General features: G+C 47.5%; 1 protein-coding gene and 1 non-coding gene across 2 annotated transcripts in view; both read left to right on the top strand.

Annotated features, from left to right (window-relative positions):
* TEX14 (testis expressed 14, intercellular bridge forming factor) overlaps positions 1 to 18092 on the top strand; it is a 58126-nt gene that overhangs the window by 31823 nt on the left and 8211 nt on the right. Inside the window, exons 17-21 of the mRNA XM_038759743.1 lie at positions 2110 to 2210; positions 5553 to 5672; positions 6194 to 6356; positions 9869 to 9953; positions 15177 to 15248. Of these exons, the coding sequence (XP_038615671.1) occupies positions 2110 to 2210; positions 5553 to 5672; positions 6194 to 6356; positions 9869 to 9953; positions 15177 to 15248 (541 nt within the window). The remainder of the gene's footprint in view (positions 1 to 2109; positions 2211 to 5552; positions 5673 to 6193; positions 6357 to 9868; positions 9954 to 15176; positions 15249 to 18092) is intronic.
* On the top strand, positions 12100 to 12315 carry LOC119939871. The gene has a single exon (XR_005454827.1). It is a non-coding gene; the product is annotated as a small nucleolar RNA U3 (small nucleolar RNA).

Here is an 18092-nt window from a genome sequence, read left to right on the forward strand (position 1 = left end):
AAGTACGATTGAAATACGATTGAAAATAATTGTAGTGATGATGAAGACTGTGATATTTGTTAAGCGCTTCCTATGTGCCAAGCACTGCGCTAAGCGCTGGGCTTGATAGAGGATAATCAGATCCCACCTGGGGCTCTCAGTCTAAGTAAGGGGGAACACAGGCGCTGAATCCCCATTCTGCAGATGAGGAAACTGAGGCCCGGAGAAACGAAGTAGCATTTCTGAGGTCACGCAGCAGACAAGTGGTGGAGTCTGAGTTCCCTGCATCGCCTTGCTTTGTTTTTTAAGCGATATTAAGTGCTTATTGTGTGCCAGGCACTGTACTTAAGCACTGGAGTAGATATAAGATCATCCGTCTGGATGCAGTCTGTGTCCCACGTAGGGTTCACAGTCTTAATCCCCAGTTTACAGATGAGGTAACTGAGGCCCAGAGAAGTGAAGTGACTTGCCCAGGGTCACACAGCAGACAATTTAGACTGTGAGCCCACTGTTGGGTAGGGACTGTCTCTATATGTTGCCAATTTGTACTTCCCAAGAGCTTAGTCCAGTGCTCTGCACATAGTAAGCGCTCAATAAATACGATTGATGATGATGATGAAGTAACTAGAACTCAGGTCCTTCTGATTCCCTGGCTCATGTTCTATCCACTAGGCCACACTGCTCTCCGCCTCTGGTAACTTGGGTGGCCAAAGGGAGGCGTGGCTCAGTGGAAAGAGCCCGGGCTTTGGAGTCAGAGGTCGTGGGTTCGAATCCCGGCTCCACCACGTGCCTGCTCTGTGTGACCTTGGGCAAGTCACTTCACTTCTCTGAGCCTCAGTTACCTCATCTGTTAAGATTGTGAGCCCCCTGTGGGACAACCTGATCACCTTGTATCCCCCCCAGCGCTCAGAACAGTGCTTTGCATATAGTAAGCACTTAACAAAATGCCATTATTAATGCCCCAAGCTGGTTGTTGAAGAGGATCAAATCTGAAGTCCTTTTGGGTGAAGGACACTTGCACACTGAGCAAACCAACCCAGAAACTGCCCGAAACCACGGACACCCAGTTCCACTCTCCTGGGACTTCGTGCTTAACCAGGCCCCGGAAAAAAGACTTCCACTCTGGGAGAGACGGGAATTTTAGGGGACTGGATGAGGTCCGGTGAAGCCCAGACGTCACGGCGGCCTTATAATAATAATAATAATGGCATTTATTATGCGCTTACTATGTGCAGAGCACTGTTCTAAGCGCTGGGGAATTTACAAGGTGATCAGGTTGTCCCACGTGGGGCTCACAGTCTTCATCCCCATTTTACAGATGAGGGAACTGAGGCCCAGAGAAGTTAAGTGACTTGCCCAAAGTCACACAGCTGATGAGAAGCAGCTTGGCTCAGTGGAAAGAGCCCGGGCTTTGGAGTCAGAGGTCAGGGGTTCAAATCCCGGGCTCCGCCACTCATCAGCTGTGTGGCTTTGGGCAAGTCACTTCACTTCTCTGGGCCTCAATTACCTCATCTGTAAAATGGGGATGAAGACTGTGAGCCCCCCGTGCGACAACCCGATCACCTTGTAACCTCCCCAGCGCTCAGAACAGTGCTTAGCACATAGTAAGTGCTTTTTAGACCGTGAGCCCACTGTTGGGTAGGGACTGTCTCTATACGTTGCCAATTTGTACTTCCCAAGCGCTTAGTACAGTGCTGTGCACACACTAAGCGCTCAATAAATACGATCGATGATGAGTGGTGGAGCCAGGATTTGAACCTATGACCTCTGACTCCAAAGCCCGGGCTCTTTCCACTGAGCCACGCTGCTCCTCCTCCTCCTCCTCATCAATCGTATTTATTGAGCGCTCACTGTGTGAAGAGCACTGTACTAAGCGCTTGGGAAGTACAAATTGGCAACATCTAGAGACGGTCCCTACCCAACAGGGGGCTCACAGTCTAAAAGGGGGAGACAGAGAACAAAACCAAACATACTAACAAAATAAAATAAATAGAATAGATATGGACAAGTAAATTAAATAAATAAATAAATAGCCGACGCCCGAGACCGATTTCCCTCGGTGTCCTACCGCTCACTGTCACGTCTGCCCTTCCTGCCCTGCTTCTCCCCTGACCGAGTTGAAATTTTTAGGAGCGAGACCCCAGCCCCCACGGACGTACGAGGCGGCGGAACCGGGAGCTGCTTTGCAGGAGAGTTGGGGCAGGCCTGCAGGCGCCGAAAAGCTTTCCAGCGTAAGTAACGCCCTGGAGAAAAATCAAGCCAGTGCCCACCATCTGCCCGTTCCTCTCCATCAGATCGACTAATCTATCGTATTTACTGAGCCCTTGCTGGAGCACCGTACTACGCGCTTGGGAGAGTATGCTACAAAAGAGTTGGTAGACTCTTGCCTTGCCCATAACGAGCTTAAAACCTAGAAGGGGAGACAGGCATTAAAATCAATTATGGCTGCAGACGTAAGTGCTGTGAAAAGGGTACAAATCCAAGTGCGCGGGTGGCGAGGATGGGAGAGGGAGTATTCTATTTATTTTATTTTGTTAGTATGTTTGGTTTTTTTTTTCTCTGCCTCCCCCTTTTAGACTGTGAGCCCAATGTTGGGTAGGGACTGTCTCTAGATGTTGCCAATTTGGACTTCCCAAGCGCTTAGTACAGTGCTCTGCACATAGTAAGCGCTCAATAAATATGATTGATTGATTGATTGAGTAGAAGAATTGAGGGCTTAGTCGGGGAAGGCCTCTTGGAGGAGAGGCACTTTTAATAAAGGCTCTCTCTCTTTTTTATTCCAGGGGGGGCCTCATTCTAGCCATACACTTCCAGGACGCTTTTACCGACTTCACTGGCCCCGGGCCTCATTCTGAGGGCCTGAAACTGCTTTTGACTCCATCGACTTAGCCCCGGGGTCATTTTTCTCGTCTTTTATTTTGTTACACATTTACTGTGTGTAAATGTGCTGTTGCAGTTCTAAGCCCTGGGGTGGGATGCTAAAGTGAATTAGGTTGGACCCGGACCCTGTCCCCCGTGTGGCTCAATCAATCAATCGATCAATCGTATTTATTGAGCGCTTACTGTGTGCAGAGCACTGGACTAAGCGCTTGGGAAGTACAAGTTGGCAACATATAGAGACGGTCCCTAACCAGGAGGGGGCTCACAGTCTAAAAGGGGGAGACAGAGAACAAAACCAAATATACTAACAAAATAAAATAAATAGAATAGATATGTACAAGTAAAACAAACAAATAAATAAATAAATACGTAATAAATAAATAAATAAATGAATAAATGAATGAATAAATGAATAAATAGAGTAATAAATATGTACAAACATATATACATATATACAGGTGCCGTGGGGAAGGGAAGGAGGTAAGAAGGGGGGGATGGAGAGGGGGATGAGGGGGAGAGGAAGGGGCTCAGTCTGGGAAGGCTTCCTGGAGGAGGTGAGCTCTCAGTAGGGCCTTGAAGGGAGGAAGAGAGCCAGCTTGGCGGATGGGCAGAGGGAGGGAATTCCGGGCCAGGGGAATGACGTGGGCCGGGGGTCGATGGCGGGACAGGCGAGAGGGAGGTACGGTGAGGAGATTAGCGGCGGAGGAGTAGAGTAGGAGAGCGTGGGATTTAATCCCCATTTTACAGATGAGGTCACTGAGGCCCAGAGAAGTGACGTGACTTGCTTAAGGTCGCACAGCAGACGAGTGTTGGAGCCGGGAGTCAAGCCCAGGTCCTCTGGCGCCCAGGCCCGTGCTGTTGCCACTAAGTCACCCGGCTTCTCTCTGGGCCACTAATTACGACTAAACGGGGCCACTGGTTTAGTGGCAGTCGGGCCCCGAGACCTTCCGTCTGCCGCGGGCCATTCCCAGCCAGTCGGAATGATGGAAAAATGCATCGCCGTGGGCTTTCAGGATATTCTTCAGCCTGGGTTTCATTTCATCATCACCATCATCGTCGTCATCGGTATTTATGAGTGTTTACTTTTTTTTTATGGTACTTGTTAAGCTCTTAACTATGTGCCAGGCACGCTACTAACATGGCGTAGTGGAATGAGCGTGGAAGTCAGAGGTCGTGGGTTCTAATTCCGCCTCCACTTAATAATAATAATAATGATGATGGCATTTATTAAGTGTTTACTATGTGCAAAGCACTGTGCTTAGCGCATGGGCCGTTACAAGGTGATCAGGTTGTCCCTCGGGGGGCTCACAGTCTTAATCCCCGTTTTACAGAGGAGGTAACTGAGGCACAGAGAAGTTAAGTGACTGGCCGAAAGTCACCCAGCTGACAACTGGCGGAGCTGGGGTTTGAACCCATGCCCTCCGACTCCAAAGCCCGGGCTCTTTCTACTGAGCCACACTGCTTCTCTGCAGTTGTCTGCTGTGTGACCTTGGGCAAGTCACTTAACTTCTCTGTGCCTCAGTTACCCCATCTGTCAAATGGGGATTAAGACTGTGAGCCCGCCATGGGACAACCTGATTACCTTGTATCTACCCTAGTGCTTAGAACAGTGCTTGGCACATAGTAAGCGCTTAACAAATACCACCATCATTATTATTATTATTATTACTACTAAGTGCTAAAGTAGATACAAGCTAGTGAGCCATGGGGCTCAGAGTTTTAACCCCGTTTTACGGATGAGGGAGCCGAAGCCCAGAGAACTGAAGTGACTTGCCCAAGATCCCACAGCGGATGAATGGCGGAGCTGGGATTAGAACCCAGGTCCTTCTGACTCCCAGGCTGGTGCTCTAGCCACTAGGCCACACCGCTTGCCGTGTGCAGGGCTTGTACTCTCATAAGCGCTTAGTACAGCGCTCTGCACGTAGTAAGCGCTCAGTAAATACCATCGATTAATTGAGGGCTTGGGAGAGTACGATACAACAGGGTTGGTGACAGTCTTGCCCTCCTAGCCTTCTGCCGGTTCAGTGGGGGGGGAATATCATGTCTGACACAAATACCAATATATCAGAATTTTCCTTTGAGGGGCTCAATCTACTCCCAGGCCCCTCGTTAATAACCCCTTCCTCGTCCGAAGGGAGGTGGCGGGCGAAGAGTTCAAAACCACCGTGAATAGCACCCTTTCCTCCATCCTCCTCGGTGCGCTTTCCTTGCGTTATCCAAAATCTCCTTACGTGCCCCCGGCCCCGGGTGAGTTAAGGAGAGGCCGGCATTAGCCCCCATTTTTTGGGTGGAAAAGTTAGCAACCTGTGATCACCAGGTGGTCAAAGCCATTTGTGAACAAGAAACGCTTAGAACAGTGCTGTGCACACAGTAAGCGCTCAATAAATGGCATATAGTAAAAGCTGCACATTAATTAAATAAATAAATACCATCGGTGGACTGATTTTTGACAGTTGATGCCCGTGTACTTGTTTTGTTTTGTTGCCTGTCTCCCCACTTCTAGACTGTGAGCCTGTTGTTGGGTAGGGATTGTCTCTATTTGTTGCCAAATTGTACTTTCCAAGCGCTTAGTACAGTGCTCTGCACACAGTAAGCGCTCAGCGAATACGATCGATCGAATGAATGAATGACAAACTGAGAGATTTTGGTGGCATGCAGCCTTAGCATCCTATTTCATATTTTCTTGTCCACAGGAGCATTTCAACAAAACGACTTGTTCTTCAGCTTCTTCAGAGGATATGTCGGATGAATTTTTAACTCCCGATCCAAGTTACCTGTATCCCTCTACCACTCGAGAAAATGTAGCAAAAGAGGTAAGAGCCACTTCCAGGGGGAAGGATATTTTGAGCCTAAAAGGAAGAGTTTTGTTCCTTTCATTTCATTAGATTTTCACAGTCGATTTCGTAACCCATGTTTCTTAAAGGTAGAAATGACTTCTCCAGAAATGATTTTGCGGTTGAATTTTCACCAGTGGGTCATCCCTTTGGGGAACTGTGATCCGAGTAGGGTATTTTGTAACTGTAAAACGTCTAGAATTTCATCTTCTTGGACCAGTGAAAGATATATGTTGCCAATTTGTAGTTCCCAAGCACTTAGTACAGTGCTCTGCACACAGTAAGCGCTCAATAAATACAATTGATTGATTGATTGATTTCCAGACATTATTAACACCCTATTGTACCGTTTTGGAAACAGGTTCAATTCCTAAATAAAATATAAAATTGAATTCCGGTGCCGTGAAAAGCTGAGATATTCCGGAGGGTCTGCTTTTTAGCAGTTCCTCTTTCATACTTCCTTTGAGAAATGTAATTTCACCCACTCATTTTTTTCTCAGGCTTCAATCCCTGAAGAAGAAAGAGAGGGAGACGATGAGGAGGAAGAGAGAGAAGATGAGGAGGAAGAGGGAGAAGAAGAGGAAGGGAAGGGCGAAGAGGAAGATATGGAAATCACAAGGGAAATCTGTATCGGAAAAGAAAACCCTGGTAACCCAGTGTCAGGTCAGCTACCTTTGCAATTATTTGTTCTTTGCGGGGGGCGCAGGAAATGAAGCTCACTCCTCTTAAAATCCGTTTTCATCATCATCATCATCATCAATCGTATTTATTGAGCGCTTACTATGTGCAGAGCACTGTACTAAGCGCTTGGGAGGTACAAATTGGCAACATATAGAGACAGTCCCTACCCAACAGTGGGCTCACGGTCTAAAAGGGGGAGACAGAGAATGGGTAGCCCATAGAAAGGGTGTGAAGGGTGTAAGGTCTTGGCCGAGCGTCTGGATCGACTCCGTGGCTTGGTTCAGCGTGGCTCAGTGGAAGGAGCCCGGGCTTTGGAGTCAGAGGTCATGGGTTTGAATCCCGACTCCGCCGCATGTCGGCCGTGTGACCTTGGGCGAGTCACTTAACTTCTCTGAGCCTCAGTTACCTCATCTGTAAAATGGGGATTAAGACTGTGAACCCCACATGGGACAACCTGATCACTTTGTATCCCCCCCAGCGCTTAGAACGGTGCTTGGCACATAGTAAGCGCTTAACAAATGCCAACATCGTTGTTACTGTTCCGCTGAACCAGCAACCCAAGGGGCGGAGGAAGGCACGAAAGTACGGCCTAGCGGATGGTGGTTTTTCTGTACAACTGGAATCATTCTGGGCCGAAATGTTGGCCGGGCCTCTGAAGCCGGAAGCCTCCCAAGTGCGTTTTCTCAAAACGGCACAGTCTCCCCCCACTTAGAGGGGGAAACTGAGCCAAAGAGAAATGTCAGAGCTTTGCTCGGGCTAAAAATCGGAGCCCAACCTGGTCCAGCCTTAGCTAAGTCCCAGGTGTTTGGATTCTGAATTCATCCGGGGCCTAACTCCCGCCTGCCGGTGCAAAACCGTGCACCCACAAAATATGGGGAGGGGCGGGTCGTGTTTGGGGGGCTTCTGCTTCCCCTGGATCCCGGGGGACTGGTCTGTTGAGCAAGACTTTGGCGGTCACATTGTTGTCACACTTGCCAAGGGCCCTCGTCTCCCCAGCCATCGATGCCTCTCTGCCCTCCCTCTGGACTGTCAGCCCCTCGCGGGCAGGGATCGCGTCCACAGACTCGATTGTACGGGACTCGCCCAAGTGCTAAATTCAGTGCTCTGAAAGCACTAGATCATCATCATCATCATCAATCGTATTTATTGAGCGCTTGTTATGTGCAGAGCACTGTACTAAGTGCTTGGGAAGTACAAATTGGCAACATAGAGAGACAGTCCCTACCCAGCAGTGGGCTCACAGTCTAAAAGGGAGAGACAGAGAACAAAACCAAACATACTAACAGAATAAAATAAATAGGATAGATCTGTACAAGTAAAATAAATAAATAGAGTAATAAATATGTACAACCATATATACATATATACAGGTGTTGTGGGGAAGGGAAGGAGGTAAGATGGGGGGGATGAGGTAAGATGGGGGGGATGATGTTCACTGGATGATGATGTTCACTAGATGTTCGTGAAATAGCGATCGATTGATTGACAGAGGGCGAATATTGGTTACCTGCCCAGGTCTGAGCTAGCCCACCTTCCTTGGTCTTGGGCCCATGGTGGCTTCCGGGCCCGGCCTAGGGAAGCTGATGGTCCAGGACAAAATGGGCCCTTTGGATTGAGGTCTAAAGACCAGGCTGCTGTAGGGTTTGATAAGTAGAGAATCTGAATTGATAGGCCTGAAATGTAGGATTCAAACTCTTGCCCCTTTCCTCGTCGCGTTTGGGAGGGTTTCCGTCTTCCCTCTTTGTAGCTTTTCTTTTGGCGTCGCCATGTGACCCGTGACGGGAAGTTCTGGCAGGCTGGCTTAAATCGCATCCGTCTTCTAAAAATGCAACGTGAGCTGCCACTCTGCCTCACCAGTGGTATTTATGGAGCGCTTCCTGTGTGTAGAGCATTGTACTAAGCGTTTGGGAGAGTATAGTGCAACAGAGTCGGCAGTCCCATCCCCTGCCCACAGTGAGCTGACAGTCTAGGGGGATGCTGAAACCTCTGATAATTCGTAACTAGTTACGCGACCCCCCAAAGCTCACCTCTTCCAGGAGGCCTTCCCAGACTGAGCCCCTTCCTTCCTCTCCCACTCGTCCCCCTCTCCATCCCCCTATCTTACCTCCTTCCCTTCCCCACAGCACCTGTATATATGTATATATGTTTGTACTTATTTATTACTCTATTTATTTATTTATTTTACTTGTACATATCTATTCTATTTTTATTTTATTTTGTTAGTGTGTTTGGTTTTGTTCTCTGTCTCCCCCTTTTAGACTGTGAGCCCACTGTTGGGTAGGGACTGTCTCTATATGTTGCCAACTCTGCTCTTGCCCAAGCGCTTAGTACAGTGCTCTGCACACAGTAAGCGCTCAATAAATACGATTGATGATGATGATGATGATGAATTCAGGGTCAGCCAGTCAATTGAGCGCTTACTGTGTGTAGTGTGCCGTACTAAGCGCTTGGGCAAGAGCAGAGTTGGTAGCCGCGTTCCCGGCCCATAATGAGCTTAGACTGTAAACGACTTAAAAAGAAGAGTCGTCGTCTTGGTTGTCATAAATGGTTTATTGAGTGGGCATTAGCGTGCAGAATAAAATGACCTTTCCCAAAGCATGACATTGTAGTCAACCCAGAGACGACCTCACCATAGCTTGCCATAAACGCTGTGCGGAGACATTTCCTCTAAAAGGAAAATAGCATCTCTGTGCCCAGAATAGAGTCATTGGCTCTTGCTCAGCTACACACTTCACTCCTCTAAGACCAAGCCACCCACTGGGCCTCACTGTGGGTTGTCTCCCTGTCGACCTCTTGTTCCCCCCCTCCCCTGCTCCTCACCCTTCATATCCAACAGACCACCACTCTCCTCGTCTCCAAAGCCCTGCTGAAATCACATCTCCTCCAGGAAGCCTTCCCTGCTTGAGCCCTCAACTCCCCATCATCATCATCATCATCAATCGTATTTATTGAGCGCTTACTATGTGCAGAGCACTGTACTAAGCGCTTGGGAAGTACAAATTGGCGACATATAGAGACAGTCCCTACCCAACAGTGGGCTCACAGTCTAAAAGGGGGAGACAGAGAACAAAACCAAACATACTAACAAAATAAAATAAATAGAATAGATAGGTACAAATAAATTAAATAAATAAATACATAGAGTAAAAAAAAATATGTACAAACATATATACATATATACAGGTGCTGTGGGGAAGGGAGGGAGGTGAGATGGGGGGATGGAGAGGGGGACGAGGGGGAGAGGAAGGTCTCTCCCTCTGCCCCAAAGCACTTATATCCCTATCCAAAGTTAATTTATTCATATTAATGTCTGACTCCCCGTCTAGACCACGAGCCCGTCTTGGGCAGGGAACGTCTTTGCCAACTCTTTTATTACGTACTCTCCGAAGCACTTAGTCTGGTGCTCTGCACACAGTAAGAGCTCATTCAGTGCCATTGATGGATTAATTGATGATTGATTGATTGGCTGATGGATGGATGGATCTTGCTTTTAGGTGGGAAGAGATGCAGAGTAGCAGGAGGAATCCCTGGAAATAATTCAGACTGGATCACTAAACTCCAGCCCCCAGCCGTTACAAGGTACGATGAAGTAGGGTCCCCGCGGCGGGGCCACAAATTAGGTGGCTCGTAGAATGGCTCCTCCAGTGATAGCGCTCAATAAATACGATTGATGATGATGATGATGATGGGGACCACTCACATTTATTGTATTTATTGAGCTCTTCTTGTGTGCAGGGCAGTGCAGGGCACCGTACTAAATGCTTGGAAGAGTACAGCAGAACAATATAGCAGACACATTCCCAGCCCACAGCGAGCTTACAGTCCAGAGGGGGAGACGGACATCAATAGAAAGAAATAAAATTACAGATATGTATGTAAGTGCTGTGGGGCTGGGAGGGGGAGATGAATAAAGGGAGCAAGTCAGGGCGACACAGAAGGGAGTGGGAGAAGAGGAAAGGAGGGCGCAGTCAGGGAAGGCCTCTTGGAGGAGATGGGCCTTCAGTAACGCTGTTAGAACTCTATCGGTGCTGTATCCATTTGGCCACACTGCCTCTCTCCCGTTATATGTGGTTCATTATCCCAGTCTTTCTATGTGTTATAGCCGGTGTATCACGCCCCTTTTGGGTGATCCCTCTCCCCCCAACCCCAGAGCATAAGCTCGTGGGCAGCGAATGTGTCTTTTTACTGTTGTATTGTACTCTCCCAAGCACTCTGCACATTGTAAGTGTTCAGTAAATACGACTGAATGAATATCTAGCAGTAATAATGATAATAATGATAATTCTGGTATTTGTTAAGCACCTACTATGAGTCAGACACTGTAGTAAACGTTGGGGTGGTTACAGGCAAATCGGGTCGGACACAGTCCCCGTCCCACACGGGGCTCACAATCTCAACCCCCATTTTCCAGATGTGGTCACTGAGGCCCAGAGCAGTGATGTGACTTGCCCAATATCACACAGCAGACAGGTGGCGGGGCCGGGATTAGAACCCACGACCTTCTAGCACCCAGGCCTGGGCTCAAATAATAATAATAATGGCATTTGTAAGCGCTTACTATGTGCAAAGCACTGTTCTAAGCGCTGGGGAGGTTACAAGGTGATCAGGTTGTCCCCCGGGGGGCTCACAGTCTTCATCCCCATTTTCCAGATGAGGGAACTGAGGCCCAGAGAAGTGAAGTGACTTGCCCAAAGTCACACAGCGGACAATTGGCGGAGCCGGGATTAGAACCCACAACCTTCTAACACCCAGGCCTGGGCTCAAATAATAATAATAATGGCATTTGTAAGCGCTTACTATGTGCAAAGCACTGTTCTAAGCGCTGGGGAGGTTACAAGGTGATCAGGTTGTCCCCCGGGGGGCTCACAGTCTTCATCCCCATTTTCCAGATGAGGGAACTGAGGCCCAGAGAAGTGAAGTGACTTGCCCAAAGTCACACAGCGGACAATTGGCGGAGCCGGGATTTGAACCCATGACCTCTGACTCCAAAGGCCGGGCTCTTTTCCACTGAGCCACGCTGCTTCTCAAAGCACTACACCATGTTGCTTCTTTTAAGTAACATACTATACATATCTAATTTTATTTATTTACGTTAAAGTCTGTGTCTGTGCGAGCTGGGCAGGGAATGTTCTATTGTTGTATAGTACCCTGCTAGGCGTTTAGTACAGTGGTCTGCAGACAGGAAGCGCTCAATAAATGCGACTGACTGAGGGACTTGGGGATCCCCGGCCTGGGACGGGACGGGACGGGCGGCCTCCCATTGGCTGCCGGGAGAGCCGTATGCTAATGAGGAAGCCTGCTCCTCATTGGACTGCCCAAGCGCTTAGTACAGTGCTCTGCACACAGTAAGCGCTCAATAAATACGATTGAATGAATGAATGAATGAATGACGGCCGGTGTGTGGCGCCCGCGTCGGGTGGGTGCCCAACGACCGACCCACCGGCAGGGGGCGCGGCCAAGCGGGAGGGGCGGCGGCCTCCCATTGGCTGCCGGGTGAGCCGTATGCTAATGAGGAAGCCCGCTCCCGGGAAATCCTCCGCGGAAACCGTTCCCAGCCGCGCCAGCCCGTCGTAGACGGCCGCAGCTACTGTTTGGACGGTGCCGCCCACGCCGCCCCTCCAAGGGGGTGAGGGGGCCGAGGGGGCCGGGCTGTGCCAGGGCGGTCACCGTGAGCTGAAAGCGGGCGGGCCCGAGGCTGGAGGGGCCCGCGGAGGGAGTTTAGATTAAGACTATACTTTCAGGGATCATTTCTATAGTATGTAACTAGAGAAGTGAGATCGAAAGTGTAAAGAGACTGAAACCACGAGGAGGAGTTGGAGTGTTCTCTCTTGAGCGCGAAGCCGGCTTGCGGTGCTGTTTTGAACAGCTGCCGCTTGCCATTGATGACCGTTCCGCCTTTTCTTCGGTAAAGGTTGGAGGGAGAGAACACATACTGAGTGGTTTCTGTCTGAGAAGTAGTAATAGTAAATGGCGGCTTACGCGTTTATTCGCGGGGCTAATGCTAAATATCGAAGTGCTGCAAGTCATTAAGGGCTTTGTTATCACTAATCAATAGTGTTTGTGGAGTGTTTATTATGTGCGGTGCAATGTTGTAAGTGCTTGAGTAGTGCAAGTCTGTAATGTGTAGTGACGGTTCTTAACCAACAGCGGGCTTATACTTTTGAGAAACCGGTTATTAGTTTCTTAATGGTAGTGATGTCGTGCAACAGTAAGCCTACCGTGGGGCAATTTATCACCTTGTAGTCTTTTTTGTGCTTAGAATAGTGCTTTGCACATAGTAAGCGCTTACAACGTAATCACCCTGTAGCCTCTTTTGTGCTTAGAACCGTGCCTTGCACATAGTAAGCGCTTAACAAATGTCGTCGTTATCATTATTATTAGTTGATTCAGTCGCGTATCTAGCGAGCCGTTACTGAGCGCGGCGTGCTCTAAGCGCTTGGGAAGTACGGGCCGTCAGCGCATACAGAGACGGTCCCTATTTATTCATTCATTAAGTCGTGTTTAGTGACTATTTATTCACGAGGGAATAAATAATTCCTTTCAATTATATTAATTTTAAATTATAAGTAATTTATTCACGAGGGAGGTCCCTATTTGGTGATGATGATGATGGTATTTGTTAAGCGCCTACAACGTGCAAAGCACTGTTCTAAGCGCTGGGGAGGTTACAAGGTGATCAGGTTGTCCCATACAGAGACGGTCCCTATTTATTCATTCATTCATTAAGTCGTGTTTAGTGACTATTTATTCACGAGGGAGTAAATAATTCCTTTCAATTATATTAACTTTAAATTATAAGTAATTTATTCACGAGGGAGGTCCCTATTTGGTGATGATGATGATGGTATTTGTTAAGCGCCTACTACGTGCAAAGCACTGTTCTAAGCGCTGGGGAGGTTACAAGGTGATCAGGTTGTCCCATACAGAGACGGTCCCTATTTATTCATTCATTCATTAAGTCGTGTTTAGTGACTATGTATTCACGAGGGAATAAATAATTCCTTTCAATTATATTAATTTTAAATTATAAGTAATTTATTCACGAGGGAGGTCCCTATTTGGTGATGATGATGATGGTATTTGTTAAGCGCCTACTACGTGCAAAGCACTGTTCTAAGCGCTGGGGAGGTTACAAGGTGATCAGGTTGTCCCACGGGGCGGGGGGGGGCTCACAGTTTTAATCCCCATTTTACAGATGAGGCAACTGAGGCCCAGAGCAGTGAAGTGACTTGCCCAAAGTCACACAGCTGACAGTCGGCGGAGCCGGGATTTGAACCCATGCCCTCTGACGCTGTAGCTGCTTCTACAAAGCTGCTTCTATTTATTCACTTATTCATTTATAGACTTTTATATTTATTCATATTTAGACTGCGAGCCCACTGTTGGGTAGGGACCGTCTCTGTATGTTGCCAACTTGTACTTCCCAAGCGCTTAGTCCAGTGCTCTGCACACAGTAAGCGCTCAATAAATACGATTGATGGATTGATTCACGAGGGAAGCAGCGTGGCTCAGTGGAAAGAGCCCGGGCTTGGGAGTCAGAGGCCGTGGGTTCAAATCCCGGCTCCGCCAACTTGTCGGCTGGGTGACTTTGGGCAAGTCGCTTCCCTTCTCTGGACCTCAGTTCCCTCATCTGGAAAATGGGGATGAAGACTGGGAGCCCCCCGTGGGACAACCTGCTTACCTAGTATCTACCCCAGCGCTTAGAACAGTGCTTTGCCACATAGTAAGCGCTTAACAAATGCCGTCATTATTATTATTATTATTAGTTCATTCACTCCTGTATCTAGTGAAACGTTACTGAGCACCGCGTACTTTAAGCGCTTGGGTAGTACGGGCCGTCAGCGCATACAGAGACTATTTATTCATTCATTCATTGTCGTGTTTAGTGACTATTCACGAGGGAATAAATAATTTCTTTCAATTATATTAATTTTAATTTATAATAAATAATTTATTCACGAGGGAGGTCCCTATTTATTTATTTATTCATTTATAGATTTTTATATTTATTCATTTTTAGACTGCGAGCCCACTGTTGGGTAGGGACCGTCTCTGTATGTTGCCAACTTGTAGTTCCCAAGCGCTTAGTCCAGTGCTCTGCACACAGTAAGCGCTCAATAAATACGATTGATCGATTGATTCACGAGGGAAGCAGCGTGGCTCAGTGGAAAGAGCCCGGGCTTGGGAGTCAGAGGCCGTGGGTTCAAATCCCGGCTCCGCCAACTTGTCTGCCGGGTTAATTTGGGCAAGTCACTTCACTTCTCTGGGCCTCAGTTCCCTCGTCTGTAAAATGGGGATTAAGACTGTGTCAGGTTGTCCACGTGGGACAACCTGATCACCTTGTAACCTTCCCAGCGCTTAGAACAGTGCTTTGCTCATAGTAAGCGCTTAATAAATGCCATTATTATTATTATTATAATTACTTTGCGCTAACCGTTGTATTAGATACGCTGCATGAAGAGCGGGCACAGTGTAAGTAGGAGGGAAAATGGGTGTCGAAAGTCCATTTTACAGAGGAGGAAAATGAGGCAAGTTATCTGACTTACTATAGTTCCCACAGCAGGCATGTGACAGATCCAAGACTCAGAACCCAGGGGCTCCGACTCCCAGCGACAAATGTGGGCTCAACAGTCACGTGTTTGGAAAACAACTTTTAAGAATGAAAAAACGGTTATGGTTATATTGAAATAAAAGGACTATAATTATTGGGCTTTAGGCTACTGAAATGTAAAACGTTTTTCAGTTCCCAAGTTTTTCCCGCAGAACTAATGAACCTTATCACCTAACATTTTCTCTCCGCAGTTTCGAAGCTGAACCTGCGGAGACGTTGAAAGAAGAGTCGCCCAAGGAGAGGAAGGAAAAGGAAAAAGAAATGTAAAAACTCAGACCGTTTTGTTGAAAATCTGCTTTAAGTTCTTGATTTGCTGGAAAAGCTTTGCATGTGATGCCTTCTCGGCTCAGAGAATTTAGGTTTTTTTGTTGTTTCCTCCTGAAACACTGTAGCTATGGAGTATACGTAAATTATATATGCACACACACACATGTACGTGTGTATACGTAATAATAATAATAATAATGGCATTTATTAAGCGCTTACTATGTGCAAAGCACTGTTCTAAGTGCTGGGGGGATACAAGGTGATCAGGTTGTCCCACGGGGAGCTCACAGTCTTCATCCCCATTTTACAGATGAGGGAACTGAGGCTCAGAGAAGTTAAGCGACTTGCCCAAGGTCACACAGCAGACATGTGGCGGAGCGGGATTCGAACCCATGACCTCTGACTCCAAAGCCCGGGCTCTTTCCACTGAGCCACGCTGCTTCTTACGTACATATACGTACGTACATACGTACATGCATACGTACATACAGACGTACATATACATACATGCTTCCTACGGACATATATGTTTGTGTGTGTGTGTGTGTGTGTGTGTGTGTGTGTGTGTGTGTGTGTGTGTGTGTTGGTATTTTTTTCCATTTGATCAGTGCTTACTGTGTACCAAGCAGTCTTCTAAATTAATCAGGGAGGACACAGTCCCTGTCCACACATCGGGCTCACAGTGTAAGTTGGAGGGAGAACAAGTATTGAATCCCCATTTTGCAGTTGAGGAAACAGAGGCCCAGAGAAGTGAAGTGACTTGCCCAAGGTCACACAGCAGTCATTTATTTATTTCTGTTTATTTTATTTTGTTAGTATGTTTGGTTTTGTCTCCCCCTTTTAGACTGTGAGCCCACTGTTGGGTAGGGACTGTCTCTAGATGTTGCCAATTTGTACTTCCCAAGTGCTTAGTGCAGTGCTCTGCACACAGTAAGCGCCCAATAAATACGATTGATGATGATGATGATGATTTATTCATTCAATCGTATTTATTGAGCGCTTACTGTGTGCAGAGCACTGTACTAAGCGCTTGGGAAGGACAATTCAGCAACAAGGAGAGACCTTCCCTGCCCACAACGGGCTCACAGTCTAGAAGGGGAGAGACAGACAGCAAAACATGTAACAGGCATCATTCATTCATTCAATCGTATTTATTGAGCGCTTACGGTGCACAGAGCACTGTACTAAGCGCTTGGGAAGGACAGTTCAGCAACAAGCAGAGACCCTCCCTGCCCACAGCGGGCTCACAGTCTAGGAGGGGGGAGACAGCAAAACATGTAACAGGCATCATTCATTCATTCAATCGTATTTATTGAGCGCCTACTGTGTGCAGAGCACTGTACTAAGCGCTTGGGAAGGACAATTCAGCAACAAAGAGAGACCCTCCCTGCCCACAGCGGGCTCACAGTCTAGGAGGGGGGAGACAGCAAAACATGTAACAGGCATCATTCATTCATTCAATCGTATTTATTGAGCGCCTACTGTGTGCAGAGCACTGTACTAAGCGCTTGGGAAGGACAATTCAGCAACAAAGAGAGACCCTTCCTGCCCACAGCGGGTTCACAGTCTATGAGGGGGGAGACAGACAGCAAAACAGGCGTTAGAGAAGCAGCGTGGCCCAGTGGAAAGCTCAGCGCGGGATTAGAACCCAGGTCCTCTGACTCACAGGCTCGGGCTTCTTCCAGTCTGCTCTAGATGTACTGAACAAAGTCTGATCTGACAGACTTGAGGCTCGAAAGCTGTTTGTATGTAAACGTCATCATCATCATCATCATCATCAATCGTATTTATTGAGCGCTTACTGTGTGCAGAGCACTTTACTAAGCGCTTGGGAAGTACAAATTGGCAACATATAGAGACAGTCCCTACCCAACAGTGGGCTCACAGTCTAAAAGGGGGAGACAGAGGAAAAAACCCAAACATACCAACAAAATAAAATAAATAGAATAGATATGTACAAGATAAATAAATAAATAAATAAATAGAGTAATAAATACTCTATTTCAGTGGTCGCCAGAATGCAGAGCTCTGCACTAGACCCCTGGATGAGTAGCAAAGTCCATCATCAAGTGCAGATAATTAATGCTTTTCCATCACCGCCATCATTAATGGTATTTATTTAGCGCTTACGTTGTGCAGAGCGCTCTTACAAAGCCCTTGGGAGAGCACAGCGCAACAGAATCAGTAGATATACTTTTATGCAAATACACATGGGAAGCAGCGTGGCTCAGTGGAAAAGAGCCCGGGCTTTGGAGTCAGAGGTCATGGGTTCAAATCCAGGCTCCACTGATTGTCAGCTGTGTGACTTTGGGCAAGTCACTTCACTTCTCTTCCTTCCTTCCTCTCCCCCTCGTCCCCCTCTCCATCCCCCCCCATCTTACCTCCTTCCCTTCCTCACAGCACCTGTATATATGTATATATGCTTGTACATATTTATTACTCCATTTATTTATTTATTTTACTTGTACATATCTATTCTATTTATTTTATTTTGTTAGTATGTTTGGTTTTGTCCTCTGTCTCCCCCTTTTAGACTGTGAGCCCAATGTTGGGTAGGGACTGTCTCTAGATGTTGCCAATTTGTACTTCCCAAGCGCTTAGTACAGTGCTCTGCACATAGTAAGCGCTCAATAAATATGATTGATTGATTCTCTGGGCCTCAGTTCCCTCATCTGTAAAATGGGGATGAAGACCGTGAGCCCCCCGTGGGACAACCTGATCACCTTGTAACCTCCCCAGCGCTTAGAACAGTGCTTTTTGCACATAGTAAGCACTTAATAAATGCCATCATTACGTGGCACGTGTGAAGTCGCATGGCCTCGTGGAAAGAGCCCGGGCTT

Source organism: Tachyglossus aculeatus, chromosome 17 (genome assembly GCF_015852505.1).
Source record: "Tachyglossus aculeatus isolate mTacAcu1 chromosome 17, mTacAcu1.pri, whole genome shotgun sequence".
NCBI classification, from domain to species: Eukaryota; Metazoa; Chordata; class Mammalia; order Monotremata; family Tachyglossidae; genus Tachyglossus; species Tachyglossus aculeatus.